General features: G+C 37.9%; 1 protein-coding gene across 2 annotated transcripts in view; it reads left to right on the top strand.

Moving 5' to 3' along the window:
• Positions 1-25230, top strand: part of PDE10A (phosphodiesterase 10A) — a 195931-nt gene extending 170701 nt beyond the window's left edge. For both annotated transcript variants that reach the window (XM_075088069.1, XM_075088068.1), the window contains 7 exons: positions 1146-1296; positions 4345-4500; positions 7494-7666; positions 9668-9779; positions 14302-14382; positions 18364-18452; positions 24061-25230. In XM_075088069.1, the coding sequence (XP_074944170.1) occupies positions 1146-1296; positions 4345-4500; positions 7494-7666; positions 9668-9779; positions 14302-14382; positions 18364-18452; positions 24061-24178 (880 nt within the window). In that variant the 3' untranslated portion in view covers positions 24179-25230. The remainder of the gene's footprint in view (positions 1-1145; positions 1297-4344; positions 4501-7493; positions 7667-9667; positions 9780-14301; positions 14383-18363; positions 18453-24060) is intronic.
• The last annotated feature ends 471 nt before the right edge of the window (positions 25231-25701 follow it).

The raw sequence follows: 25701 nt of genomic DNA, 5'->3' as shown, positions 1-25701 counted from the left end.
GGATGTAGATGGAAGTGACCGTTGTGATATTCTGAATTATGATGTACTATTTTGAACAGTAGTTCTAACAATTGTTCTAGAGCTGTCTGACTTAACTCTCTAGAATTTGAAAAGAAAACCTAAAGTTTTTTGCAAGACAATATGCCTCCATTTTTACTAATGTCAAACTAAGGCTAAGAAGAATAATTACCTTGCTCAGCACACAACCGTAGAAATGTTTTTCTGTCTAACCGGCTCCATATAGTAGGTGTGTTTACATTTTGCATATAGGTCAGAGACATTCAGCTTTGTTTTCTCAGCCCACATGTACTGCAAAACTAGAACGTTAATACCACTTCCCTGAGATACTCAAGAAATTATCAAAACATGGAATTAAAAAAAAAGTCAAACCACAGTATCGGGGGAAAATGAGAACAAAGGAAAACTGATCTGTTTATGAGCAAAAAAGTCAGTGACTTGGGACTCTGGCATCTTCAGTTCAGTTCTGGGCTCAAGTGTAATATTCCCTTGTCACCCTGGGCAGCTCAGATTAGGTACTTCAGAAAACGTTACCTGACATCTAATCTGTGCCTGAATTTCCCATCTGTAAACAAAAAGTATTCAGCTTTCGTTTCAAAGGAACGTTGGTAGATAAAGTCTATTAAAGGTTGTGCAGAGCTCTGGTACTACAGAATATGAACTCTCTCAGAGGTGTTTCTGATGAGTGCATAAGTCAAACATAACAATTACTTTATTACTGCTTTTTATTATTTCTTCTGTGTCATTTGCATAAAACCCTCTAATTATCTGTTTTGATCACAGACGATGTTGTTAGATGCAGAGTTTCACTATTTGGAAGATTATATAGGTAACGATTTAAAGAAACCACATTTCAAGTTCCTGGGAGTAGGGAAGGTTATACAGTTGTGTTGCCTGAGCTGAGTAGCTTGACTTATGTTCCAGAACTTTCTAGATTTAATTAAGAGCAGTGTCAGGTATCCATGCTCCTCTGTCCTTGCCAAAACTTGAATGACTCTTGTAATCAATGAGTCATCTGCAATGAGGGTCAATCCTAGCACGAAGAGTAAATCAAAGAACATCTTTCCTCTGTTGGTTATTTTTCCTCTTCTTATTTCTTGTCTCTGACCAAATTAATTTCTTTCTAGCTTTGAACTTGAAAAGCTATGCCGATTTACTATGTCTGTAAAGAAGAATTATCGCCGTGTGCCCTACCACAACTGGAAGCATGCAGTTACCGTTGCACATTGCATGTATGCCATACTTCAGAACAACCAGGGGCTTTTCACTGATCTAGAGGTATGTGAGATGACTGTATCAGTTACTAGACCTCATCAGAGGTATCAGCCATCGTAGAAGCGCATTTTCAATGCTAGAGTTTTGCTGTCAGCTTGGGCAGGGTGTATATAAAAGTCTTTGCAGAGGAATGGGTGTATATAGAAGCTTGAGGAAGGAGAATTATTCCAATTCCTAGCATTTCCTTCACGTTTTTCAGGTCTGCCCACTGAAGAAGCACTAGCAGATTTGCTCTAAGTCCACGTCCACATTTTGAAGTTCTCGCTGCCCACTTACAACCACAATCTTTCTTTTAGTTATTTAGCTAACTATCAGATAGGTACTGAGGGGAGGGAAACACCCTGGATCTTGAATCCTGTGAGGTCTGGGAGATCCTGAATAGGAGGACAAGGGTTGCAGAGATGGTTGACATATGTGAGTAAAGGAGAAGCGTAGAAAGGATGGAAGGAAAACAGTTGTCCAAATGTGCTAATTCACTGATTAATTTTTATTATGCAATAGTTTTCCTTAGCATACATGTACATATTTTAAAGGTAAATGCATAGTGTTTAAAAATATCAGGAAAAAAATACATTTAATAGATCACTAAAAGGAAAAGTTATACTAGAATGAAGGCTTAGAATGGTTAAATATTAATATAGACTATGAAGAACTGTCACTGGTTTTTTTTCTGAATTATGCTAGGTGTAACTGGGAGTGCTGTCTGCTATTAATACTACTCGAAACTTCTGACTGGGAGAACCTGTTTTCAGTTGTGTATAACTGTGCCAAATACCAGCCATTTCCAAGCTCTGTGGCTTCCTCAAACTGATTCAGATGGGGAAATTTCAGTCAATATTGTTTGGCTCTTTTAAAGAAATGTGCTAGGGAAAATCAAGTTTTGTTCAGTGTGTGTGAGTAAAGTAAAATTTGGTGATCTTTCATTTAAAAAGGTCTGGTTTATTCCACTGTAAAGCAGGGCCTTGAAAATTGACACAAATAGGAAAGTGGCATTTGCCAGGCATATGCCAAAAGTTGGCAAAGTTGTGCAAGTTTGAAATAATCAGTATTCCTTTAACAACAAAAATCTGTAGATTGCAGCCTCAGGGAATACTTAAAGCTCTGATAACATTCAGTACTAACCGAGTAGTGAGCCCCATCATTTTGGAGACCAGAGTAATGAAGACAGGGAGAGCAAAAGAGGCACCTGTTAAAGGAGATGGGAACAGTTTTTGTTCCCTGCCAAACTCCAGCCAGCCTTCACCTGTTTGAATGCCTTATCCCAGTCTATGTTCTAGCTCTTTCTAGCAGTCTCCTGTCTTGAGACTGGAGATGAATCCAACAAGAATACAGGGAACTGCTGAAGAAAAGTTTGGGGAACTAGGATGGGCTGGTCTTGGGTGAGGGGTGATGACATGAACCTCAGTAGACTTAGAGATGGGAAGAGAAGTATGATACCTTGTAACTGACTAGTAACAGTAACACTGACTGATCTAGAGACAAATAGATCCAGGAGCTGGCAGTGGTCAAAGAGTTGGGATGCAAGCAGGGACAATGGGTACAAGGTCAAAAGCACTGGGATTAGGTGGTGTATAATCCTGAAAGACTGAGGCAAGAATGACTTCCTGGGACGTGGAGACTGGGACAAGCCAGACAAAGAGAACCACGGGGTACAGGGACTGACTAATGAGAATTGTCAGACTGAAAAAAATACAGGTTGTAAAGGATGCTTCGGGAGAATTAGACTTGTGGGCAACGGACAGAAAAGCTTATGCCCACTAGATCTAATGAAGCACAAAGGATTCTGAGACTCATCTTTCTTTTGTTGTCAGAGACTGTTTTTCAAGTCTATTGGTTACACGTCTTGCCCCTCCTGATAGTAGAGAAAAGGGGATAGCAGCTTCCTACAGTTGTTACTGCACGACTTCAAGTAATATAGGTGTGTGTTATCTTCCTAAGGGTTCCACTTCTGCTGAGGATCTGTGTGGATGTGTACTGCTGCATCACCTGTTTTACTATGTACTTTTTAAAACGGCACTTCACAAGATGCAATATTGAAGAGACATCATTAAAAATAAACATGAAGGTCTCAAAATGAGAAATACAGTTAGGTTTTCTACAACCTTAATTGTGTACATCGGATATTTGTGACAAAATATTTAGTTACATCATTGTTTGCTGTTTTTCCACAGAATCATGTGCCTCAGTGCAGTATACAGGTTGGATATTGCTCACTTAATAGGTGGTTAATCAGTATTATTTTTCTGCTTCATTTTATAGCCTTATCCTTGTTTACTGAACACTCATCAGAACCAACTTTAAGACAGAGCTGTTAAGTCTATAAAGACATTTTCGTGATCCTCCATGCTGAGAGTAACTGCTTCACAAACATTAATGAATGTGTTTTCAAAACACACCTGCTGTGTGAAAAACTTCTGCATGTATTTTGTGTGGTGAAAGAGAGATTTCAGGGACTCTGTTTCTTCAGGATATTAAGAGTTAATTAAATAAAAAAATCAGTTTCCATCTTACTTTGTTTGCAGTTGCTGTTGTCTGGCATTTCTGTGGCTCACATTAGTGAATTCCTAGGAAAACTTTCACCTAGGAGAGAGATTTGGTCAGTGTCTTCGAGAACTTGCAGAGGCAGGTCTGGCATTGGACTGTGGTGCAGCTGCCTTGGCCAGGAGATCATACGTCTTATGTTTTTCCTCTCTCTCAGTAACTGCACTTTTTATGTTTTTAAGACACATAGTAAGGATTCAGTGGATGACCAGACAATCTGTTTAAAACTCAGATTTCTTCCTGAAGCAGAATCCTTCCAATAGTATGTGACTGTGCAACAATGTTTTTTTAATTCATAATACATAAAAGGTTTTAATTACAATTGGACCGAGAATTTTAATTCAGCATGTCCTCAGTTTCATATTTCTCATAATTTTAAGGATGTTTCTCCATGTGCTTTTTGAAGGCAGTGTAAGCACAGGGCAACTTTACGGTATTTTGGGAAGAGAGTGACATCTAGGGGCAGGAAATACATCTTACTTTTCATGTTCATCTCAATTTTTCTTGTAGCGAAAAGGTCTTTTAGTTGCATGCCTGTGTCATGACCTGGATCACAGAGGTTACAGTAACAGCTATCTCCAGAAATTTGATCACCCCTTAGCCGCTCTCTATTCCACATCAACAATGGAACAGCACCACTTCTCGCAGACTGTGTCCATCCTGCAGGTAGGATTATTGAAATTGTATCTTCTGTGCAGTAGAGTCCAGTGGTGGAAATAGGAGTCTCATCATTACCCAGTAGATTTTCTGAAGCATGCTTAATTTAATTTCTGGATCATAGTGCTCATTTAGAAGAGTGGAAGATTTATTACAGCAAGCCAGGTTCCACAATTATCACTCCAAGCATTCAATAATAGTGCAGAAATGGTGTTATAAAGAATATTGTGTACTTGAAGGTCTCTGCTTATGGCCTTCCTCTGGAGCTTTTAGCTGCTGGGCCAATGAGGGTTTTTCCTATGACTATATGGAATAGGAACTTTGAAAATGGAAAATCAGTTTCTCACTTACTTAGATATTTCCGGCATAACATACTTCAACAAGGTCTTCAACCATCCTGAAATTCTGAATAAAAGCTCAAGTAATGGCAAAGTTTACATGAGAAGCTTGAAAACCTGCTGTAATAAATTCAATTAACATTAAATGTGTGGCATGAAGGAGGAAATGTTAATTTTGCATGCATGAAAAGTTTAAACTTGTTTCATTATGTTATCATGTGCTTTTTTGTTAGTCGGCAATTTGAAATAAAAAAACAACTGAGGAAGGTAATATTCTGTGAAAGCGAGTTCCTGATATGAGGTAATGTGTCTGTATGTTTAATGAATAGAAACCTACAAGAAAGCATGCAGACACATTTTGGGAAATAGAAGTGTGCTACTGACACACAGATATCTTCTCATCAGCGAAAATCATCTTCATGCTCAATTCAAAGAGTGAGAACTCTCACCTATGAAAGCACTGCCAGTCCATAACATACTCTTGCTCACTGGTTTTAGTTTATGCACACACTCAATGCACAGCCTTACTCACGCTACTGTGCCACTAATTCATTGTTAACTTTTCTTTCTTTCTGGTCTTTCAGGGGGAAGATATTTATTTTCTTAAATACCTAATCACCTTTTAGGAAAAATACATATTCTGTATTGTATTCAGAAGCACATCTTGTGATTCTGGTTTTAGGTATCATAAACATTTCATCAGAGAATGGAAGCTTTATCTCTGAATGCTCCTCCATGTAGGAGGGTGTAATTGAGTCCTTCACTGGTGGTATGGCATTAGATTTTTAGTATTCATTCTTCATGTGAGTTTGTGCACAGTGAGCAAGTTCTCCAGTCATTAACACTTCTCTGTGCCGCTATGGCTAAGTGAAGCAGCCTTCAGTCATTTTTCAAAAACCATTTTGCATTTTTCCTGCAGAAATGTTGTAATCAATGAAAGTCCCATTTGCCAAGAAGGCAGGGAACCCTTTTGCTTCCTTGCTACGTCCTAGCCTTGGCCATCAGTGTGAGTGAGGAAGGGGAGATAGGTGGTCAGGGCAGTAGGGTGGGTTCAGACACTGGCTGCCCACGTGCCTGTGGTGGTGATTAGCAGCAAAGGCAGATTAGAGCAGCCTTTTGGACTTGGCTCGTTTTCGTTTCAATCACAAAGCCTTTCTGAATTCCTGGACTGTTACAAAAAAAAAAAACCCAACCAACCCACCAAACCCTTTAGGGTTTATCTCAATGAATTTTAATTTTATATTTGTAACCTGCAATACTTTTCACTGTTTGAAACTTTATAGCTGCTTTGCTCATCCACCTGCAGTTCTAGTGTGCACCATACTTACAAATATTAGGACAAATAGCCTGTTCTCATGGATTAGGCAGCACGCTAGGGAGGAACGAGTCCCCAAAACACTAAACCCTAAAAACTAGTCAGTAATTTCCTGCACCCAAAGTGTTGATGATGTGTTCAAATGTTCTGAACTTTTGTTTTAAATATCATGTTCTATGACTTAGGAGTCTGTCAAAGGAGCATTGAGACATAGACGGATTGTATTTTCTATTCATTATTCACAAAAAATCTACTTGTCCAATTAAAAATGTTGGAAAATGTCATTTACGTTCCGGATGGTGAGAGAAACCAAGCCCATTTGTACCACAGAGGATTTATTTTGAACAAATTATGTAAATGCTCGACAAAAGTCAGGAAAACTTTTTGTGAGTTTCAGCCGAAATGCCAATTAAATGTCAAAACACATCTGCATTTGATAGATTTTAATAATATTTTCTATTTGTGAACGTGCACACCTTGACACGGCTGGCTCATTCTTTCTTATTTTTCTCTGTTTCCTCTCAACAGTAGGAAGATTTTTGACAAGTTGTTTTCCAAACCTTAGAGACAGCGAATGGTGTTGACTTTTCAAAATATGCTATAGCTTCATGAGCAATCACAGTGCACATTTAACTGACAATATCCATGTAATAATACATAGTGGAAAATGGAAAGGGATGACAGTGGCATGTTGCCAGAGCCTCTGTAGTGGAAACCATTGTCTTTGGTTTATGAGTCAGTCAACTCGTGGTTGAACAAAGCAGCTTTTTTCCCTAAATGTTCATACATGTTAAAATACTGTAATTAACTTTATTGCTGTAGACAAAATTGTATCAGTAAATGCAGCAATTTCAGGCACATTTCGTTTGGAACACTATGAAAACGAAATTATTTCAGTTCTTTAACTTGGGTATTTCCTTATCCATACTATGTGTTATGCAGTGTCGGAATTGTACTTCAGAGTGAATCAGACACTCAGTTACCAACTTGGCAATGCAGTACTCTAGATCAGGACTGAATCACAACTTCCCAAGCTAATGCTGTCTGGAAGTGCTGTCTCTGTAGCGCTTATAAATCAGAGAAGAAAACGCTTGCATTTTTCTCTATTAATACCTTCAGGCTTCAGACAAGGCAGTCCCAAAACCAAATCAGTGGCTTAGTCATAGGTTTCATGACAGTATTTAAAAAAGGAAAGATAAAAATGGGAATTTCAGGCTGTCGACATTTGCATTTGCAACAAAAATTGTCATTGGGCTGTAAAACTGTTGTAACCTGTCTAGTGAAGTAAAGACTGAAATCATCTCAGAATTAGAGCTTGTGCTTTTTATTGGTTTTTTACTTTTTCATAGCTGGAAGGGCACAATGTCTTCTCCAATCTGAGCTCCAGCGAATATGAGCAAGTACTTGAGATCATCCGGAAAGCCATCATCGCCACAGACCTTGCCCTGTATTTTGGAAACAGAAAACAGCTTGAAGAGCTGCATCAGACGGGAGCATTAAACCTTAAGAACCAAGCACACAGGTAAGCAGCAAACCAATATCAGTTCACCATGGCATTAGTCCTAGAAAGAAAAAACTTGCCAAAAAAAAAATTTCAGTGTACACAATAATTTTCTTACATATGAGATTTCTAAGATCAGCTGTGTGTAAAATTCCAAATATGTAACAGTAATTTCTACTGGTTTACATTTACATGTGACCCTCTTTGGATGTCATCTGCACAGTTCAGTGACAGATCATCTGCAGAGGAAATTTAGTGCACAGGCAGTTAGGTGGTGAGGAAAAAGGTATAGTGCAATAATTAGTTAGGTTTATTTTTATGACAGTATTTTTATTGTTCTGTCAACATGGTTTTTTGGAAAGAATTCTGGTCAGATCTCAACCTTTGTGAATTAAGATAGCTCTAAGTTTTAAAAATACACAATAAGTGCATAATTAATATTCATAAATACATTACTCTCTTTGTCCACATAACCAAAACATAGTGCACCCTGGATGAGAGATGTGTGCCATCACAGGCTTCATTAATGTGCTCATGTAGCCCTTCAGAGCTTCTTTACTGGAAGGCGGATCTTGTCATTAATCTAATGCAGGGAAAAATTAGAGAGGTGGTGTGCAAATATATTGAGTCATGATTCTGATTTCTTTTCAGAAGGAACTTTGGTATTTGGGTCTTCTTTCTGAGGAGCTCTACAGGTTTTGCCAGTAGTTTTGAATAAATTATTACAACACTTTAGGAAGAGCAGTTTTTAAAAGCTTATTTCCCAGTGTGTAACTGAAGCTTATCAGACTTGAATAAACCTCAGCATCTTGAAAAGACAAAGATATAGTAGCTCCTGAAAATCTCAGAATGAAATTTACCAGATATCTTGCATTTAAAGTTTAAAAAAATTTAAATCAGATCACAACTATTAAGTGCGTAATTGAATATTCTGTTATGTTTGTATTTTTTATCTTACCTGCCCTCAGAGAATTTTCAGTGCAAAGCCACGTGCTCATAGATAAGACATCAGTTTGTAACGTAGCAAAAGAATCCAAGACTTCTAGTGGGTATCTGTACATGCAATGGAATGCTAAATTTGCCCTTGCGTGGCTGATGAATCCTTTTTCTTAACTCAGGGGAATTGCACTTTGCCGTTTATCTATTGATTATGTTGTATATTTATGGTTTTTTCCCAGGTATATGTCTGGTGATACAGTTTTAATGACTGCCATCACATTGGCATGCAAGTTAGCAAGTTGTGTGCTTTTTTTGTGGAATAGGCATTACTAACAAAGATGCAGGTGTCCTCAAGTGTCATCTTAAATTCTCCATTGGGTGCAAACAACATGAATTCATTATTTTGCCAGTTTTCTTTATAAAACTTAGATTCATAAATCATAGGTTTGGGTAATAGGCAAGTGTTAGAAAACTGTTTAAATAAGATTTTTGTGTGTGTGCCTTATTCTAATAACGCTTATAACCCTACTGATCCTGTTCAGTTATTCTGTGAACAGTTTTGACAGTGTACAGGCCAGAGTTACATGTAGGTTTCTTGTTCTGTCAGGGTTAGAGTTCATTCCAACAAGGCAATGACAGAGTACCTTGAGATAGACTCAGAACTAGTTTTTTCCTCTTTTTGGAGCATGTGTTCCCCTCTCTTTAAAGAACAGAAAGAAATGCAGCACCAGGATATGTCATCTTTCTTTTTATAGCCTTGTACTGTATTTTCGGAAAATTAGGGAGGGGCACATGTTTTAACAGGCAGGCATTCTTGTGTTCTCTTCTATGAATGTGATTGTGCAGAGGATGGTGAGTGAAGTCTCATTGCAAACAATGCAGGGAATACTACAGGGAATATAATACACAATTTGTGTGATGCCTTACCAATGAACCATAAACTAGTGAGGAAGAAACAAGCAAGGTGGGAGAAATTTTGTAATATATATGCACCTTACTGCTGGTTGAACTGAGGAAAGACAAATTAAAAGTGTGATCATCAATTCTTTACCAAACTTATAATTTAATATTATTTTATTTTAGAGATAGAGTGATTGGTCTGATGATGACGGCTTGTGATTTGTGTTCTGTAACAAAGTTGTGGCCGGTTACCAGACTGACGGCCAATGATATATACGCAGAGTTCTGGGCTGAGGTATGTGTGTTTCTTTTGTTTACTCTCTTTATCAATGGAAGTATCCAGGAAGAAAAAAACAGCCATAAGTATTTTCCAATCAATATCTTACTGTGCTTGTTCTAGAGGGTGTTCATCGGTGCATGCATGCATTTTGTTGTTTAATCTGAAGCTATTTAAAGAGCTGAGTTAGCTTCCTAATTTTCAGGCAGAGTTTTTTCTCTCTGTTAAACATGAACTTAGAAAGTATGTCCTAACATAAAGTGACCAAGCAACAGAGCGCAGGAGAAAATCTGTAGTTTTTTTAGTCACGATCTGTAGTTTTGCGAAGGTTCTATTTGTATTCTAGAAATCCAAAGTATGGAAGCAGCTTCCAGATCAGCTGCCTTGAAACACAGTTACAAAGCTGTAGTATGAGTCCAGGAAGCACAAAGCAAATCTGACAAACCTTAAAATTGTTCTGATCTGACCATTTGAATCATCTTTGTGAGCCAGCTCAACAACTGGGTCTGAGAGAGAGCTGATTTTTTAATATACTGAAAGTTACTCCACAGATAAAATGTACTGAGAACTGAAACAAGGAATTGAGCTGTACTAATGTAATCATGTTCATAAATAAAGACGCAATGTCTCACATACCTCATGCTGAGGAGTAAATATTCAAATCATTTAATTTTTAAAGTGGAAGTGAGTATTTTAGGGATAAGGAATAAATTCTGAAGGTGTTGCATAGAGTCAAATTACGCAGTTTTAGAAGACGAGCTGTATTTTGAGAACTGCTACTGCACATGTGTATTATAAAGTATTGTGCTTTTCTGTTACGTGCCCTGTGGAAGTCTGCAGAATTCAGCGGGCTTGTTTCTGTTTTACACAGGTGTGAAATGGAAATTGGGCCCACAGAGTTGATGTAGCATGCGTGTAGTGTGGAGATTGTTGTCCTGCCTGTTGCATGTTCATTATGAAATTCAAGATGTGCATGGCTTGTGGGTTTGTTTTGTAGTCACACGTTCTTGTTCTCTTTAATTATGAACAGCTCAGACTACAATAAAACATTTGAAGAATGCAGACTGTGTAAGCCCAAAGATCTAGTTCAGTTCTCACTTTCTAAAATGTCAGCACTGTGAAGTGAGTGTTCTTATGAGTGATGTGATGGAGTTATAATGTTGATGTGCCTCGCTGATTACCTACTCATCTTTTTTGCTTACAAGGAAAAACTCTTTAATGCAAATCTTGTGAACTCAGTGGAGAAGGAGGGATCAAACTGATTTTTCCTACTCAGCAATAGTACAGGTGGAATTATGGATATAATTGAGCCTGCCCAGACTTTAACCTGCCTTATAATCCACCAATGAGTTAATAAAGGTGGATCTCGTTATATAGCTACTTTGTGGAGCAAATGTAAATTAGAAGTTGTTGACAGAAATTGATTTTGTAATCGGTGTTTTACTGGATCCTCTTTAAGAGGAGGTTAACTGATACATAGCGGAAGTTGGATATGGTGTGATCCAGTCAGGATGGCTGACAAATCTGACCACAGGTCTAAATGCTCCTGGAATATGAAAAGCTGGAGACAGATATAGAGAAAATCCTGGGAAAGCTAAATGGATAAAATGATTAGCATGTGTTTCACTGCAAAAATTGTTACTTAATTGGGAAAGAAGGTAAACTCTAGAAACGTATACATGACTAGATTGAATGGTTATGTTACAGTTCCAAAAGTAGGATAGAATGTTGCTTCTAATTACTACTTGAGTTCATAATCTTAATATGGTTAATATGATTTAATAAGAGTATTTTTATAATATTTCTTCTTTGTGTAATCACTGACTAAAACAATAACTGCAGAAGAGGTTGCAGCAACTTTGTGGTATGTCATGCTGACCTTTTTTCATTGAACAAAGCCCAGTATAGCTGGTGTTTTCAGCTAAGGCTTACCTTGATGTCACTCAGCGTGAAGCTTTCCCACAGTGCTACAACTCAAGCAAAATAATACATTTGGTGATAAATTATATAGGATTACAAGCTTGTATAAGATTTGTCTGCTGTGACTTTTTTGTGAGATACGAGACACCAGGCAGCTGTTAAATGCTTTCTGGAGGTTTTTTTTTAAGAGGCTTCCAAGCCACATATTGTATCCGTGCTGCAAGTATGATACAAACTTCTTTGCTTAAAATTTCAACTTAAACTTTCTGATCGTGATCATAACTCAGCATAAAGGCAGTATTTTTTACAACAGTATCATACATGTGTTCACACATACTGAACACAAGAGAACACTTGTGCTCCTTGCGCATGCGTTCCATCTAAATATAATACATTTTTACTGTGAAGATGGTTGACCAATGACACAGGTTGCCCAGAGAGGTTGTGGAGTCTCCATCATTGGAAATATTCAAAACCTGACTGGACACAGTCCTGGATCACCTGCTTTAGCTGATCCTGCTGGGGTAGGTTTGTGGGATGGATTGGATGATCCCAAGACATCCCTTCCAACCCAAATTATTCTGTGATCCTGTGATACCTTTTTCTTTCAAGGTGAAATGGTGAACATAAATCTGAGCTTTGTTCAGTTTTGGCATAATCAGTCAGAGGCTCGACGGCTTCCTCAAAGCTCTGACTTCAGGTGTTTCTCAGGCACTTGATATTATGTTAATCAAAGAGCTTATAATCACATGATTCTAAATGGTTAAGTATTGAGGTTCTTATCATTGAGACTATGGAAGCTGCAGACAGTCCTGTATCAATCAATTGCAGCACTTTAAGTAAAGGAGAAAAATATTTTTTTCTGGGGGCTCATAAAAACAAAGTTTGCTTACAGTTCCCAAATAACAATCCACTGATTTTCTGTGTTTGGAATTGTTACAGGCATCTTTTTTTATCAGGTGAGGAAGGAGGCCTTTCCTTTCATTTCTTTCAACAGTAAAATGTTTAAGAGAGACTAGATTCAATGATTCCAGCCTCTCTAGCTACTTGGTGAAAGAAATGTGATATGAGAGAATAGTCCAGACACCAATTCAAAAGTAGCTTCCTGATTACATCTCTTGTTGGTTAACTGAGCGGGATCATAGTCAGTAGGTGGTGTTGAGCCAAATATGCAAGAGGGAATTGACTTCCAGAAGCCCCCATCTTTTCTATACTCAAGGTAGTTGCAAGGCAGTCAAATAGAAGGCTGCTCTGCTCAGACTGGAATCAATCTATTATATTGCAAACTTCTCATTGAATAAAGGTGCCAAAACCCTCCCTTGGAAGGGCATGTAGGCACTTGAAATGTGGCTTGATAAAAACTTACAAGAATGATGTAAAAAAATGTCTTCTGAAGATGTCTTCACTACTGTACTTCACTACTACTGTAGCAGAAACACAGGTTATGGGGACGTCCCAAGCTCTCACATAGCTAAACCTCTGTGTTCTTTAACGTGAGATTCAGCTCAGAGAGAAGCAAATATTGTATGCACAGTTATCCTGCATAAACTTTCTCCCAAACCAAGGTGTATTGAGTCTGGCTGGGATGGAGTTAACTTTTCGCTATAGTAGCCCTCATAGTGCTAGCACTGGCTCTATTGGATGTGGAGGAAGCCTCTGGCATCTTCTCACATAAGTCACTCCTGTAGCCCCCCCACTACCAAAACCTTGCCATGCAAATCCAGTACATAATGTTAGCAGTTTGAATATCACATTGACTTTGGAATCTCAGACATGAGCAGCAGCCAAAAGCAACCATTGCTATGGCTGTAGTTGCCTTTATAACCTCAAGATTAAACTCCTGTGCTGTTTGGACAATGCAGTTGAGGCATAAGAATTGGAAAACTTCTATTTGTTACAGAAAGTGGCCAGCTACTTATGGATTTTTAGGGAGTAGTTGTGTTCAGGCCCAGTATAGTGCTCAGAAATATGTTTTCGCTGCTCTGCTGGTAATGGGTGAAATATAAGGAGACAATTTTGTCTTGTACATTACATATATCAGATCTTTGGGTATACTGCATCTTTCCCAGTATATTCCTCCCATGAATGTAGAGGGGTAATGTACTTAAAGAAAAGAAGGCTGTTTGACAGGCAGCTTCCTCAGAACAGCATGCTCAAAAAAACTGGATTGGTGACAAAGAGGGCACATTGTAAATTCATCTCTTCTACTCAGCTTTTCCATGGATGGGTGAGCTGTGTTCTGCTGGTCATTGTATGAAAGTGCTTTAAACAGGTAATGTTTTGAAAGATGAGACTAACTATGAATAGAGCAGAATGGAATGAACTGATTTCTTTGGGATTGGCTTTATTCTTCCAGTTGCTTTTTATTATGGAGACACTCCTGGAAACAAGGAAAATGTGTGTACTTTGACTCAAAAACTTTCAGGATCTGCTATTTACATTATCACGTAGGTGAATGTATAAAATGAGCCCCTCCTTAGGCAGTTTCCTGAGATTGACTTAGACCAGTATCACACATTATTTTAAAATCTAGATTTTTAGATTGACATATAATAGGAGGTGAAAATTAATTCAACAGTCTTGATTTTTATTTTCCTCATCTCTCTCTGCTTTTCCCCAGGGTGATGAAATGAAGAAAACAGGTATTCAACCTATTCCGATGATGGACAGAGATAAGAAAGATGAAGTCCCTCAGGGTCAGGTATGAACTCTCTCTGTAAAATGATACATGTATTATAGTGTTAATAAAACACGTATGGAAAAAACATTTTATATATTAGTGAATATTTCATTTGACGTTAGGATATGTGGGGTGCTGAATTCTATGTTTGGCATGGAAAACAGGGTTAATATTTTTTAAGTAGCAGTGGAAAACTTGTTTTCAAAGACGTTACTTAAATGGCAGTGGGCTCTTTGCTGCCGTCACCTGTTCCATTCTTTGTACCATTCTTTGTACTTGAAACTAGCTAAAACTGCAGTCACCTGCGATTTTGAGAAGTATCAACATTTTGTCAACTTAGCAAGCAGTTGCTTCAGCCCTTAGCTAAAAGGTTTTGCTGTTTTATCCTGAGTGCAAAATGAACTTTGTCACCCGTTCCTGGTTAAAATATCCAGGTTCAGATTTCAAAATATTTGTAATCTTCGACCAATACTTATTTATTAGTTTTCTGAGTAACTATAAACACTGCTTTTTGACATTCCTAAAAAGAAAAAAAAGAAAAAAGAAAAAAAAAAGAAGAGCTTCAATTGTCTGTTTTTCAAAGTCTTTGAGTACTGATCTTCCTGTGCATAAATGTGCAGAAATGACTGCTTTTTTTATGTTCTCCCTAGGGAAAATAGGTATTTTGTAAACATAAATTTGAGGGGGAAAAAAGGTCTTTGAACTAACTTTTTTGGTTAAATGAAGAAAGGTAGCCTTTGATTACCTGAGCAGAGAAAAAGAAATTCAAGTTGTCCATTGTCCATTCATATACATATATATATGTATACGAGATTTTTTCTTTCAGTGGCCTCTGATGCTTTAATTGTCAGTAGTTAGCACTCACAAAGCATTTCATGAACTCTGAAATTAAAAGCAATATTTAAAATAAATTAGAAATTACAAAGTATCACAAAGCCACTTGTAGTTTAGTTACTTGGTAAACAAGACGATGGAAATGTTTATATTTTGACATTTTACTCCATTATGGTCTATCATATTTTAGCATAAAAACTATTACCCTTATAATAGTAAGGAATTAGCAGTTAATTTACTAAATTAGTGTGTTTAGTACAAGTGTAAGAAGAGAAGAAATATTCTTCTGTATTTGGTGTATTTCTTCCACACACTGTATTAGTTATCTTTTAACATCTTGAAAAGTACACGGTATTATTGTATGTGGTCATCTTGGCATTTGTGAAAGAATTGTTCATCACATGAAAGTACAGATCTAAGAAATAAGCTTTTTTTTTTCTCTTGAAAATGCCCTGGGTATTGTTCCAGGTACTGTCTTCATCAGGTCCTTTTTTACTTTGTGCTCTGTTCCATGCTGCTTAATTATATAACAGTAAAATATTAAGCAAAATGAGACATTACAAGCCAGCTTCAGTAGTATAGCCGTAGCTGCTGCATCTTACAACAATGTTGCAGCAAAATGTGAGATTTAGGACACACACAGTTCTGTGAAAGTAACCATTCCTATGATTATGTAGAGGCTGAAGAATTTCATAAAGCATGATCATCCATTTCCTTGGGCTCTAACAAAAAGCATTAATTAATTTTTTAAATGTGGATTTTAATTAAAGCATTAATACCTTATTTAAAAGACAATGAAGTTTAGGAAATAAGGATTTGTATAAACATGTAATCTCTGAAAAAAACTATTTCTGCCTCAAGAACTCATCTTTGATGAGAATAGCTTGTACTTAGCTCTTTGTCTCACTTGGGTGGCTGGATCAGTTCGTCTCTGTTGTGCTTTGCACCCTTCGCAGCACAACTCATGTAAGGTCTCCAAGTTTGGTGTCCTCCTACTGTGGAGCCTGCACTGCAGATTTGTTCCTGACTCAGCAAGGATCCCATCATCCTCTTTTCTGCCCCTCCTCTTGGAACCTGTGAAGAAAACAGAAATGCCAAAACTGTGCCGTGACCTGAAAGTCTTTTTCATAAACAAGTCAAGCCAGCCCAAGTAATGAAGGGAGAGAGAAGGAACAGTTCATGTGCTTCAGCCATTCAAAGCTTATCCCAAAAACACAATTTTCAGATTGAAAATAAAAGGTTTATTATCATCATTGAAGTTGCTGCTCTTAAAGCTAGCAGTATGTTTAGGATGCACAGTTTGACGAGACAGGAACAATTTACTTCAGAAACGAAAGATATTCTCTAGTTCCTCCTTCTTATGCATCTTAGGATATCCACACTGGCTTTCCTGCAGTGACTTCAATAGATTGCTCATAACTGAGTGAACTCTAGGGTTTCCATCTAGCCACAGCAACATAAAAATCCATCTGGAATAATTTGTTCAGGTAACCTAAACCTTTTGCAAAAGGGATTTGTGTGAGTTTGCTCTGATCAGAGATGGAAACTTTTGCAAATGAGTGTTTTTAGTTAGCTTGGCTTTATTCAAAACCTAAAACTATTGAGCCTTTTAGGGTTTTTGTTCCTTGGTTGATGTGCATTTTAACTTAAAAGCTTTCAGGACCTTAAAGGACACATTTTATTCTGAATACCAGGGTTGCAAAGAGAAGGTTGTTTGGAATATATTGCAGATGAACTTAGTTTGGTTGAAATCTTTTATATTTTGCAATGACAACATACTTCTCATTGAGCCAGAAAGTCTACAGTGTGACTGTACCTAAGGTCCCATTTTAATTTTTGATAGCTATGGAGTAATCTGCTATTTTCCAGTGAAATAAAATATTCCCCCTTGAAAAACAAACAAATAGGAAACTAAAACACAAGCAAAAAAACATATAGGAAGAAAACAATGCACTATGCAAAAAAGCAAACTTTTTATTGATGAGCAGATATCACAGCTGTGTACAGCCTTGCCTTCTCGCCAGATGCAGTTTCCTTCTGTCAGTTACAGCACGATTACTTCAACTAATATTGTTGGGCTCTCAGGTCAGAAAATGTATCTTACTTTTTTTAAAGTACAATATGGGTCTGACATGGGTCATACATGGCAGTATGGGAGGAATCTCTGTATTGATGGAGGTGAGGACAAGATTTGCTCTTCAATTTCTGAATAAGGGCTGATGTTTAGAGTGTTAAAAAGAGACTTATTATCACATGCTTCGGTCACAGTACAATACATGGTATTTCACTAAAAGGCATTTAAAAACTCTGCCCAAAGAAAGGGATCATAGTGCACTACTGTAGCTATCATGAGAGCCTGGGATAAATGAGTGGTGTTATAATGGACCTGAATTTAACCTGTCATCCTTGCTAATATATAAGTAGCATTTTCTAAAAATTCCCTCGTGTTATGACAATTCAGCTGTGACGTGGTAGCTGTCAGAAGCCCCTGAGCCTGTATGAATCAGATATCATTTAAAAGGTGCTCATTTGATATTCTTTAAATAGATTTGTATGATAATGGTAAAAATATATCACTGAACTGCCTACACGAAAAGAAATGGCAAACCAATTATTGATCACAGTGCACACCTTTTAGAAACTTTCCAAAGGTGCAAAGCCCCTAGCATCTCAAGTGAATCGAGCTATGGAATACATACTCTGTAGGACATCAGAACAATCCAGAATCCTACCATATTTTGGCAATGCCACACAGTTTTCCTTTTTTTAAAAAGGAAAAAATTCATCTGAAGAATAAAGTTTGCAGAAATGTCTCTGCCATCTGCACCTACTTCCTGCCACTACTGACACCAAAGGGCCAGACAGATCCTAAGCAAATCAATTTAATCAACTGAATAATAAAAGGTCCTGTAGAAAATCTTATCTAAAGCAGCCATATTAGTCATAAAAGGAGACATGTAAGTAACTGGTAATTGCCAGAGACTTCACTGTTAGTGCTTCATTTTAAAGTATTCAGATATTAAGAAGAGATGCAGAAGTAAGAAGTACTAACATAAGCACCATTTAAGTAAGTAGTCGACAGCTTTGAGCTAGCTGGCTGTTATCTTTCAGTGTAGTTTGGCAACGTTTAACTATTATTTTTTTTTTTTTCATTTTTGTTTTTCACAGATTGGGTTCTACAACGCTGTAGCCATCCCATGTTATACCACACTCGCACAGATCTTTCCTCCAACCGGGCCACTACTCCGGGCATGCAGGTGAGTAAATGTGTAAGTTTTTGCAAGGTGTGTAGCTTGGTTAAAGAAAAAGCAAACACGCTTTGCAAGTTTGTCTGGAAATACAGACTTTTAATTTTAGAATTTGCATGCAGATAAACAGGGATATGCGTCTCATTAACCTGTGCAGAAACCCAGAGGCAATAACTACTGCCTGGGACTATCCAACACAGATCTACAGACACAGCTGATTAAAATGTGTTTGACGCCAAAACCATTTAGAGAGAAACAGGTTCAGTGCTTATGTATCCCTCTCTAGGCTGGTTCAGTGCAATTTCCCTCTCTGTTCTTTTTACTTCAACATGATTCTCACAACTAAGATTGGCTAGAATTCTGTTGCATTTAAAAATGTGGTTATATTTCATGTCAGAACACATTTATTAAAAAGGCAAAAAAGAAAGATCCCCAGAATATTCAGCAACTGGGAGCATAAGGGTAGTACCACTGGGATATGGGAGAGGCAGATGTAACTTTGTCCTATCCAGCAGTTGGGATGTAGATCAGGATCTTCTGGAGGAGACTCAAGGGTACTTTACCCATTGGCTGCTTCTACTTTGGAATGATGGTGGAACTTTCTGTAAGTAGTTCTGTCCAATAACTATATCCGGGACCTTAGCAATCTTTCCTGACAAAACTTCTGCTGAAACCAGTATGCTTCATTAAAATGTTCCAGTTTCAGTTAATCAGCATTCTCTAAGGAAGAACAGTTGGTTTGTAAAATGCCAGCAATCTTTAGTCACATCCAGGGAAAAGAGGCCTGTTTTTCAATGCTCTTACTAGCACCTCTCTCATAATCTTTTTTTTTTCCTCTTGTGGTCCTTAAATTCTAGCTTTCATTGAACTTATTCTTCATCCTGTATGGCAGATCTACCTACTCTGTCACTTTCCTGATCTTGTGGGCTAAATGATCTGTGTGAAGTAACAGAGGGTGCCCACTGTATACAAAACGCCATGAAATTTAACCTAGTGGTTAACAAAATAATTTCATTCACACCCAAACGCTATTTCATATAGCTATGAGAACAATACGTAGGTCTGTACTGGTGGGAAAGAGGACTCTCTTATGAAAAGCACTGAGTATCTAGGGACATCATTAATAGTCAGGCGCCTCTAAGGTCCCACTGCTGGGCATGGCTGTGCACCCCTTAGATGGTTATGGAGGGAGTATATTAAGTAGGAATAGAGACTATGCCTCTGTAGTTATTATATTAATGGGACTACAGCTGGAATCCTGTTTTAGCATCTGTGCTTTAAGAAGAGTAGATAAAGACACTAGCAAATAAGAGAAGATTAAGAAAAAGCTTAAAGAATGTTTTGAGATCTTTGTAGTGAGAGACTAAAAAAATCTGACATAATGTGTTCAGTTTATCCAAGAGAATGACTTTATCAAAATCTGTACCTGTCTCCAATAGTATGTCTTCTGCTTAGACAAAGCTCATTAATTTAGCAGGTAAAGACTACTTGAAGCCCAAAGGTTCAACCAAAGAATATGGTGAATGTCTTTTTTAGCATTTGGAATAATGTCAGTTGAAGATCTTAAACCAAGGCTAGGTATACTTCTTTTAAAAGAGAGAGTTAAAAGGGAGACAGGTCTGAGGCACAGTTACTGTGATGAAATTGCCAAGGCCTCTTTTCCAGGCGGTCAGGCTAGGTGATCCTTATAGTAGTGTCTTTCATCCTTAGCAGCTGTGAAAGTAACAATGCCTGGTAAATAATAGGCAGTGATTTGTTATCATAAATTGAGTAATGTGGAAGTATTCCTAAGTGCATATTTTAGTGGTTCCATCAGTTAGCATTAAACTCTTCCCTGGTTTGAAAATGATGTAGTGTGTTACTATCATAATGGTATCAAAGTCCAAATCCTGTCTCAGAATTGGGAGTTACAGTACGGGGAAGGAATGTGTACTCCCTGAGCTGTGTTGACCTGATATATATGTGTTGATAGTTTTATTATAGGTAATTGAATAATGTGTACTCTGACAAATAAAGAAGAGTTGCTTTCAGTGTGAAATCAGAGAACATGAAGTAAAGTACAGAACTGCTTGTAATCCTTTTGGTCTTTACAAGGTCATGAGTCATCCAACTGCTTTACTGAGAGGTAGTCTGAGATCTTAAAAGTTTTCTAACTACTTTCTGTTTCTAATCCTTGCTCGAAGGCATGTTGCTTCAGCTGTATTGATGGCTGAAAGCTAAATGGTCAGTTATCCGATCCATGTAACTGGAACACAGATTGTGCTTTGTGTAACCATGTTTTCAGTCAGGAAGAGTTTTTTACTGTTCACGTGGACTAAACAGCATCAGCTATAATACCCACTATTAGAAATGCAGTAATGCTTATCATGAGTGTTTCCAGTTACTTGTTTCTACTCAAGCTAACAAATACTGTCAAACTGCTTTATATACATGAAAATTTTTTTTTGTGTTACATATTTGTCAACGTCTGGGTGTTCTTTTACTCCCCAAAGCAGTATCTATATGCTTGTAATGTGAAAATGCCTTGCAGAGACTATATGATTAATAAAGTAACCTCAGCGCTGGATGTCAGGAAAGTTCTGTCACTAGCACAATCAAATAGGAGGTCTTAAAAATGGGTTTGTATTTACTGTAGTACCATTTGCATAGGCCTGCTGGTACTTTTGGTAAGAAGTTAGCATTGTTATTCCACTTAATGGGAACTGGGGCTTAGAGAGGCTAGGTTAAGTGCTTAAGACTGCACAGCATCTTTTTCAGGAGCAGCGTTGTAGGAAGACCCCTATCTTTTGATTTCTAGGCACATGGATATCCAAATGAGGAGTATTTGCAAGAGTGGCTTGTAATACTTGATGGTCCATCTTTCAGTACTCAGCTGAGGAGATCTATAGTTGAACTGTAGAGTACCAAGTACCCACATACATATGTGTTCTAGATGAAAGGTTCTCCAGGCTTCTGAAGATCAAGCATGAACATCTTTTCAAGAGTGGGTTCCTCTGCAAAAGGTGTGATGTCTGAAGCAAAAGTAGTCAGACTCCTGGCAGAGATTATATGAACATTTTCTATTCTAGAATAGAATACAATGTTTATTGTTTGGAATTCCAATTACAGTTATAATACTGATACTTCCGAAAGCTACATCGGTGCAATCCCCAGACTGGCCACAGCTCTATACAGACACAGCTCCCCACCCCGCTCTTGTACATTCCTTAATTTAGATTGCACTGGTGCAGAACTGGGGCATAGATGTGTGGATAGGGTTTAAGAACTCCGTAAGGCTAAAGAGCTTCATGAAAATCCACACCCTGTCATAGTCTTCTCAGGAGCAGTTTGATAGTTTTAGCCTAGCCTTGAAATTACCCTCTACTGTCTGTTTGAGGGGGTTGGGGAGGAAGTGCTGAGAGTTCAGACCTGGGGATGCAGAGTAGGAAATCAAGAACACAGATCTAACTTCAACTTGCCAATTACTAAAATGTAAGTTATTGCAGGGTTTAGGTTACTCCAGAGTGTTTCAAATAGCTGATTTTTCCCTAAACTTTTTTTTCCCTTTATTTTTGATGAGTAACTGTTATTCAGTGTGATGAGAGGAGTACAGCCTCATTCCTGTTTGGTATTGCCTCAGCTGCTGACTGAACCGATTTTGATATCACCCCTTCACCAGCAGTGCTCGTTCTTGGAACACAGTGTTTAAGCTGACGTGTCCTTGAGTTGTTTGGAATGCAGACACCAGCTGCAAATAATAGCAAGGCAGCATGTCAGCATCAAGGTTTTTATTTTGAGAGCCTCTGGGCATTTATTCCAGACACTTAGGAGCCAGGGCTTCGTTTGGATCAAAAAGGCAAATGAATTGTATTATCTGCATCTTTAAAAAAAAAAAAAAAATCACTCACTGATTTCCCTGAGGTAAGATAGCAGCTAAGAGTCTGGACAGTTATCTTATCTGGTAATTTATTCCACATTTTTAAATACTCTCTTGTTATTCTGTATAGATCAGAACTACCAGCCACCTATGTTACAGTGTTCAGAATAAGTCCTATGTGTGTTTTGTAGCCCACGTACTCAGTAGGCCTACCAAAGTGGAAAATCTATGATAGTATATTTCTTTAGAGGATGTGATTTATTTTTTCCCTTTATTTCAGACCAAATAACTTTAAACAATTTTCCATGTGCTCTCAGATCTCTCAATTCTTGCTGAAATTGATATAAATTAAAATATTTTTGCTGCAATTCTCCTCATTACTTTCCCAGTTTCAGGAAAGGGACATAGAAATAAAGGCAGTTCAGTTTTTCTGATCCTTAGTGCCTGATTGTATTAGCAGAGATTCAGTGCCATATTGACACTGGCTTCATGACTTCGAACTGGCCTGGAGCACTGGCAGAGCAGATTTCCATCTGCCTGCAGAAAACGGTGTAGGTGTTCCCCTAGAGGGCACCAGCTTTCTTCGGTAGACTCCATCAGATCCTGCCTTCCTCCATCCCCAGAAAATGCAACATTTTCTCTTCCTACCTGTTCACTGTGCTTTCAGCTCATTATTTGCTGTTTTGTCAGCTGTTTCAGCAAAGCTGTGACAAAAAAATCAGAAGAGTTCTGCCACATAAATTCCGATGTAATACGATAATATGACACACAGCATGAAAGACCTTAGTGCTTTTACCATCCTGTTTGTTTACTGGAGATCTAAGAACTGTTGTTTTAGTAACTAGGTATCTTGATAGTATGAAAAGGGAACAGTTGAGCTTGCTCTCTTTCTCTCTGTCTTTGAAGACCAAATGCTATATTTGGCTATAGGTAGCAGGTGTGGTCTGCTATTGGATATCATCAACATGACTTCCAAGACACTGGAGTGGTACTAGTATACAGCAAGTCTGATTATGAGTCTGTACTCCCTTCAGATCATTAGAACATTATCAGCTTAATTTCTCATCATTTTATGGCTTGTGAACCAAAGTTTGGACTTGCAGGTTGGCCAAAAAAATTTCTATCTCAAGGAAGGGGTACTCTTTAAATGAAGTAGATTGATGGTATGATCACCACATTAGTAATTGAAAGTTGATACTATGATGTTGGCATGCAACATTCTATATGCTGTAAGGCAGCCCATGTGCAGGAGTTTCAGACGGCTTAATGTGCTTCTGTGGTTTCCATTGAAGGAAGTTTCCTGGGAAAAGTCCTCATCTCTGTGGTGGTTTTGAAAATGGCTAAAGTATGATGTGGTAAAATCCCTGAAGTCTGAAGCGATGAAGGCTGCTTGTCTCCAGACTGCTGTTCCAGTGTCTCTGCAGAATTCTCTTTTTTGGGTCACAGCTGGGTTCTCTCTGCAGCCATGAGGGCTGGAAATTTGTAGCACAAGCAGGTGCTAGCCTCTAGCACCAGGGCTCGTTCTGGTATGCTGTAGGCTTTTATATAGTAAACACATATATGACCCACACAGAATTACAAAATGAGATAACTGAATGTAAAGGATGAAATAATGTAAAGATGATAAAAGCTTGATGACATACAGGTACTTATACACAACATAAAGCTACATCTTACAGTACAGCAGACAGTATTGTTAGGAAGAAATCCTAATAAACTTATGAACAGTGCTTTACCTCTTTTAATTTTTTGCATCTCCAGGGACAACCTCAACCAATGGGAGAAAGTAACGAGAGGTGAGGAAGCCTCTATATGGATTCCTGCCCAGTCCCTTGCTCCTGGGACTTCAGATTCACTTCCTGTGAAGATTGATGACTGAACAGCAGCAACAGATCGCTTTAACCTGAAGAGCATCCCGTCTTGTTTTGGGGGTTGTTTTTTTGTTTTGTTTCATTTTTATTTGGAAAAAAAATGAAAAAATAAAAGCTACAAAATGCTAACTAAGAAGCAGATCTGCCTAGGAGGGTAACACCCACGGAGTTACCTCAACTGAATGACTCTGGCAGCCAATCTCCTGACCTACACCAGTGACACAACATGAACAGAGGGAAAACGACAACCCAGATGTTTTGGAATCAGCTGTCAAAAGAGAACTTGCAACTTGTGAATATAAAAGACTGGCCTTATCTCATGGGCTACGTTGCTGAGGCCTTAATTTAAAACTGATGGGGGGAAAAAAAATCTTAGGGGGTACTTCTAAATTGTATCTTTCTAGTAAGGGTTTCAATGGTACTTTTATTATACCGTACTGTGGCTGGCTTTAACACCAGTGTCACTTGGGAGTTCTTGGCTATAAATAGAACAATATACCCATTGCTATTGTGAATGTTTATGTGTGATCTACTTGTAATCAGTTTGAACTCCAGCAGAATCCCTGAAGACTATAATTCATGCTTAGGTTACAGTGAATTCTCTTGCTGCAAACTGAAGGAAAACCAACATTCAAGTTAAAGGTTGAAAGTACTTCATTAAGCATCATGATGCAAATTGTCTGACACAAGGCAAATGCTGAAAGAACTAGTGATGGCGCTTTGTTCTTCAGAATGATTTATAAACCTAGACAACTCCTCCCTTAAAACACTGGAAGTACTGGATATTTATCTCTGATATAAGAGAGAGTTTCAGGTTGGAGTTTTTGTATCCATAGTGACCGAAGTATCAGATTAAAATTTAAATGTGAGAGCGAAGATTTCCTTGCCTAGTTCACAATTAAGTAGGCATTTTTATTTCTACCTGCTAAGCTGTATTTTAAAAGGTATTAGAGACATACCTGAAGTATGCTATCTGCTGGGAACAAAAGCCTTGTCAGAAAAGTCAGGACTGATAAGAGGGATTGTGGTACCATCACAATAAATCAAAAATGTTTCTGTATTGACTAGCTTTTGTGTTGCACAGTAACACTGCATGTCTTCTACTGCTCTCTTCCCCTATCCCAAGATGAGTGAAATTAGGAAACTTCTCCATTTGTCTGTTTGCTTTTTTCCCCTAGTTCAGCAAAATTTCCAGGCTTAGAACTTCCTTTCCCAATGATAGAATAGCTGAGTGAAGAAAAGTACTCTAAAATGTTGTGTTTACAGTTCTGTGCTGAATTTAGGCTTCAGCCTTACAAACTTAGGCACAGACTTTAAGACCTTACATTTAATGCCACTCTTTTAAATTTAGTGCAATTGTACAGAGTCTGTTTCAACAACACTTAATTTGCCTTCATCTTTCTCTTAAAAATAATGAGGAAAAAAATCCTCATATTGATCCACACAGTAGGTGAAAACACAGTCTTTGCATACCTTTCACATACAGCCTATACTGCATTATATGCTTTTTCACAGATAATACAGTCTTATA

Source organism: Phalacrocorax aristotelis, chromosome 3 (genome assembly GCF_949628215.1).
Source record: "Phalacrocorax aristotelis chromosome 3, bGulAri2.1, whole genome shotgun sequence".
Classification (NCBI taxonomy): Eukaryota; Metazoa; Chordata; class Aves; order Suliformes; family Phalacrocoracidae; genus Phalacrocorax; species Phalacrocorax aristotelis.
The sequence above is the reverse complement of the archived record's forward strand: the minus strand, read 5'-3'. Positions and strand labels throughout refer to the sequence as shown.